Below are 5,617 nucleotides of genomic sequence, written 5' to 3' on the forward strand. Positions count from 1 at the left end.
GGCAGCAGGGGAAGGGTGCGCGGCGGCTGGGCCCCTTCGCCCCCTGCCGATCGAGGGTCCGGGAGGAGCTAGTCGTGACCCTCTCCCTGGCCAGCAGTCTTTCCCGAACGCTCCCTGGGGTTCACGGGGTCAGTAGCTCCCACAGAGCAAACAGTACCTTGGGGTGACCGGCTGTTAGCAGAAATGCCGCCGTGCGCCAGACTTCCAGTCACTAACTTCTCTTCTGCATATTCAGACGGGAAAATGACTCCAAGAATCGGGTTCCCGTTTTGCTGCTTAAGCCGGAGGCTACAGATTCCGCGGCTGCTTCTCGTGTGTGTGACCTGCCACGCCACTGCCATCGGCGCCTTATTGCAACCTGGCCTGGAAGGAAATGCCCGCCTTTTGCAACTTCTCAATAACAGGTCAAACCAGGAGCAGGGCTATTGTGAAGCAGAAGCTAGATTAGCTTCGTCTCTCGACTTTTGGACTCTCTCCTCTGAAAACCTCATAGGTATACGGTGGCACAGTTGAGCCGTCTTGCTCGCGTCTGGATGTGTGAGCGCTGTGTGTGGGTGTACTGAGCTGTGGGAGATTGTATCTAGCAATGTTGAACCTACTTGTAGCCAGCTCAGGGGATATGGAGAATGTGCAGGATTAGTACCCGAAATGGGTTAGAATAGTGATTTTCATCCGGTGTGCCACAAGAATTTTTAAAACATGCGATTCCTGTCTATTTAGTCAGAAGCACTCACCTCTTTTCCCTTAGATTGTCAAATAAAAAAATGGCAACAGCCAACCAAATAGCCAAATCAAAATTATGTCTTATTTTTTGTCAGACCGGAAATATATATATATGACATATGCCGCAGAATTAGTTTAAGTGTGCTATGAGATGAAAAAGTTTGAAAATCTGGGTTAGAAAGACCTTTCCTTAATCCCATTGCCAGATCCTTTCTCGTGGTCATGAGAGCGTGTATTTATAACAGAAATCCATGATAGAATTAATCATTCAACACATGCATACAAACACACAGAGCCAGTGAGAGAAAGTGTAAGGTTTAGGGAAGAAACTTAGTCTGTCCTCAAAAAATTCACTCTGAGGAAATAGACCAGCCAAGAGGCAACTGTAATTCTCTGATATTGTCCCTTGTTCTGAACCAGGTTTTTTGCATCACAGTGTAAGTGTCCGTGTAGCTGGGCACATATTTATCTTGAAATATATTGTTCTTTACTGAATAAAATTATAGAATAAAGAAATTTCTCAATCCAATTTTATGAGCCCCGCCCCCAATCGTGAAGAATATTATTTTTAAAAAAGGTCTCTGGTGCTTTACAAATGAAGGTTGTTAATACACACCTGTGGCTTACTAGTATCTTCATAAAGCTTTATATATTAAATATCCAACAGGTAGAATTTGCCAAAGTAAGTATAGCAATAAACACTTGTACTTGCAACAATTTTATTATTTAGGTACCATCATTTGCCCTTTTTTACAGGAAACTGAGATAGAGGAATTGAGTGTCTTACACAAGCTCACATAGTTGACAGATAGAGCACAACACAATTCTGTCAGGTCATTTTTAGTTAGAAGTGGTTTCCCCAGATTAAAACAAAATACCTGGTTCTTAAAAAGATGTAATACGACAAGGGTAACTAGGGAGGGCAGAGGAAATTCTTGAAGGCTTCTAACACCATAGTATAACTAAACTGATGAACAATAACCCACCAATAAAAGAAAAATAACCCACCAATAGGACATGTAAAATACCAACTAATAGTTCTTTTGACCCAATTGGGCCAAGCATGAGTCTAGGACAGGGGTGGGCAAACTTTCTGACTCGAGGGCCACAATGGGTTCTTAAACTGGACCGGAGGGCCGGAACAAAAGCATGGATGGAGTGTTTGTGTGAACTAATATAAATTCAAAGTAAACATCATTACATAAAAGGGTACGGTCTTTTTTTTTTTTAGTTTTATTCATTTCAAACGGGCTGTAGTTTGCCCACGGCTGGTCTAGGAAGTTAAAAGCATAGTCTGAGCTGTGCAAGTAACTGCCAAACAACTCCCCTTTGCATAAGCTCAAAATGACCTTTCTGACTGCACTTATACAAATGAAACAACCAGTATTGACTGATAAAAATGGAATAAGTATAATTTAAAGCATTTTCAAAGTTATTTCTATGTTGGGGACTTGGCTACACATTGAGACATTTTCTTTCTGTGATGATGATACTGTTCAAAACATGGTAGGACCAGGTTTTACAGATTATATACATAATATTATATACTTATTAACCATGTCTTGGTTCATAGTACTGCATAAAAGCATATCATCCTGAGGATATAGGACATGCTCAATTAATTATCAAGGTAACTGTTAAAAGAACATTTATTGAGAGAAGAGATTTCAAACAGTTGCACAAAAAGGCTAGCAGCTTTAGGGGATTTCATATTCTTAGGCAAAATTGAATTCTAAAGAATTTTGGAATTACTGATTTCTCTGAAATGTTTAAAAAAAAGGTTAACATTGGAATTTTTGCTGGTATTTTTAGTCTATGACTGATTAGTTGGTTAAACTGTAACAAGGGTGAGGGTTGGGTCTGCTGAAGCATTAGCCTTTTTTGTTCCATGGCCAATGATCACAAGGTAGTCAGTGATCAGCTACCTTGCCAAAATGTGAATCAGTGCAAAATCATAAGTACTAATGGAAATTATATACTGCCCATGCTCTACTAAAATGTCATTTATGCTGAACCGGTTTGGCTCAGTGGATAGAGCGTCGGCCTGCGGACTCAAGGGTCCCGGGTTCGATTCCAGTCAAGGGCATGTACCCCGGTTTCGGGCACATCCCCAGTGGGGGGCGTGCAGGAGGCAGCTGATCGATCTCTCTTATTGATGTTTCTATCTCTCTAGACCTCTCCCTTCTTCTCTGTAAAAATAAAATCAATAAAATATATTTAAAAAAATAAAATAAAATGTCATTTATTTAACAATTTATTTCCACACAGAGACTTTCCTAAAAGAGAAGAAAATATACTGTTGAGTTTTCCCATTGATTTTTAGAAAGAGTGGAAGGGAGGGAAGGAGAGAAAGAGAAACATCAATTTGAGACATATCAATTGGTTACTTCCCAAAAGTATCCTTCGGTGCACGGGCTGACACCAACACAGCCCAGGACTATGAAATGATTTATGACATTGACATGTTGACAACATAACTTCTAATCAGTGACATAGGCTTTTGTGTTCCTTTGTCTTATAGTTTTAGTAATACACCTACCTTTTCTATTTTTTAAATTGCTTTGGATTAGGGAAAGATTAGAATTAAGATTTATAATTAAGATTTTTAAGAATTTTACTTAAAAGTAACTATGTTCAGTAGATCTAAAGCCTGTGCAAAGCTCTCTCCTCTACAGTTTTTTAAATAACGCATGTGTGCTTTAGTGCCTGGACTTTATGAAGCATACTTTATCTCAAAGGCAATTTAAACTTCCAGCCTTGGGAACAGGTATGTTATCAAAAGTTTTGAATTTTCTGGTGGAATTGGAAGTGGTTTTGTACCTTTAGTAAAGTATCCACATATTTTAATTGATTTTTCTGAAAGGCAAAAAGAATGTGATTAAATGCCTAATATGTTTTGATCGGATGCCATTGAATTGCCTAATACTATAATTCTAATACTGTAATGATCTCACCTCCATTTTATTTATGTATTTTTATTTGTAAATATTGCACATCTTATTGATTTACCATGAGTGAAAATCTTTGAAGACAGGTATATGTCTTGTTTTAAACTTTTTTTCGTCTCCTATCTTCTTGGACAGTTCCACATACTATTGTACTATATGAATTTTGGCTAGATAATAGTTGAAAATTATAAAATAACCTGTAAGTAATAAAGTATAAAGAAAATAGTGTTTTAAGTTGATTTTCTTGAAGACCATAGCCTTTTTAAGGAATATTAATATTGTAAATGCAACAAAAGAGAACATTAAGAAGGTTTTGTTTTGTTTTGTTTTATCAGCTGTGTTGCCAGTTGATCCTGTTAAAGAAAATTATATTCGTAAAGTGAAAAACTGTGTTTTTTCCATTGCTTTCCCTACTCCTTTTAAATCAAGAGTACACCTTGTGGCAGTTTCAAAGGTTAGGCTTTATTTTTTCACAATACAAATATTTAACTCACTACAACTTTTGTCTAAAAATATATTAATATTTTTTCAGAGTTAAATTGTTAGTCTTTGTGTTTAAAATTCAGACACTTGGAGAATGTCATTCTTAGAAATCAGTTTTTGATACTTATTCCTAGAGCCTCGTACTCAGGTTCATCTTCAAATTATCTTACAAGGTACAGGTAAATGAGTTAAGTTCTTAGAAATGGGTCCTAATAACAAATTCTAAATTGTTCTCTCATGATATAAATGAATTTGGGATAAAAATAGGACATTTACTTTTTCTAGTTTCTTTAAAAAATACGTGCTAGAAAAATATTTATACATCATAAGAAATATATAAAACTTTTAGAACTATAATAGAATAAATTTTCCCAAATAATCAGAACATATGGTACATCTCTTATGAAAAAGTATTAATGTATTTTTGGAAGAGGTTTAGTCTTTTAATTTTCTTTCTTCCATTAAGTCTCTTTCCTTAAAAATTATTAAAGGATTATTAAAGGATTTTGTAAGGAGATTTTTGTTTTTTTTCCATTTCTTAGGAAGTTCTAGAAGATATTTTGGACCTTGATTTATCCGTCTCAGAAACAGATGATTTTATCCAGCTTGTAAGTGGCAAAAAGATTGTATTTGGATCCATTCCATTGGCTCACAGATATGGTGGCCATCAGGTAAGAATAGCATCAGATGCATTGCTTTCCTTATGCAAACATAAACAGTTGGTGGAAATGTTGTATTTTTAAAGAAGTTATTTTGCATTAATTTCTCCAATAGAGAAGGCTAATTCCAATGTAACCCTGATATGGGGGGTGGGGGGAGGGGGAGGCTAGCAATCTGAATCTGTGCCAGCAAACCCAGTGTACAGTCTTGATAACCTATAATTAAGGCATTGCCTCTTTCCCAGAAACTGGTCCTGCAGAACCTGTTATATAAATGCTCACATTTCACAGAGGCCATAAACTGTGAACAGTGCACAGCCCTGGAGCGGGGGTTATTAGTGCTGGGGTCAGGCCAGACCATTAGATATGACCTGGAGACCCCCAACACCTGGGGCCTTCTTGCAAAAGCCCATGAAAAGGACCAGAAGCATAATCCATATTTGAGGGACAAGGACACCAGAAAAGATATCAAAGAGAAGCCCCCTGCATGTTACTTTGCTCAGACTTGGGAAGTTATTCCTCTGAGTCCACTGGTATAAAATAAATAGTGTAACTCCTTTTCTCTAATGCATTGCTTGGTTTTTCTCTGGACTGCAACACACTAATAGCATATTAACAAAATGTTTCTAAAAGAATTGTCACCATAAGATATTTATAGATTAACTGCTGTGATTTCTTGCTGTGATAAAGCTAGAGCCTAAATTTCTTTCTTTTTTTTTTTATTAAATCTTTATTGTTCAGATTATTACAGTTGTTCCTCTTTTTTTCCCCCCCATAGCTCCCCTCCACCCGGTTCCCACCCCA

General features: G+C 37.2%; 2 protein-coding genes across 6 annotated transcripts in view; one reads left to right on the top strand and one right to left on the bottom strand.

Moving 5' to 3' along the window:
- The window catches only part of PDSS1 (prenyl (decaprenyl) diphosphate synthase, subunit 1), a 49,897-nt gene extending 49,669 nt beyond the window's left edge, over window positions 1-228 (bottom strand). For both annotated transcript variants that reach the window (XR_313030.2, XM_005856974.2), the window contains exon 1: window positions 158-228. The gene's annotated coding sequence lies outside the window, so the exon portion shown is untranslated. The remainder of the gene's footprint in view (window positions 1-157) is intronic.
- LOC102254518 (UPF0061 protein ETA_18310-like) overlaps window positions 7-5,617 on the top strand; it is a 46,191-nt gene continuing 40,580 nt past the window's right edge. For 2 of the 4 annotated variants that reach the window (XM_005856973.2, XM_014540678.1), the window contains exons 1-3: window positions 7-493; window positions 4,007-4,125; window positions 4,697-4,825. In XM_005856973.2, coding sequence (XP_005857035.1) covers window positions 184-493; window positions 4,007-4,125; window positions 4,697-4,825 — 558 coding nt within the window. In that variant the 5' untranslated portion in view covers window positions 7-183. Of the gene's footprint in view, window positions 494-3,422; window positions 3,491-4,006; window positions 4,126-4,696; window positions 4,826-5,617 lie in introns of those variants that run through there. The other 2 variants (XM_014540683.1, XM_014540689.1) reach the window with 2 other exon arrangements.

Source organism: Myotis brandtii, unplaced genomic scaffold (assembly GCF_000412655.1).
Source record: "Myotis brandtii unplaced genomic scaffold, ASM41265v1 scaffold1058, whole genome shotgun sequence".
In the NCBI taxonomy this organism is placed as follows: Eukaryota; Metazoa; Chordata; class Mammalia; order Chiroptera; family Vespertilionidae; genus Myotis; species Myotis brandtii.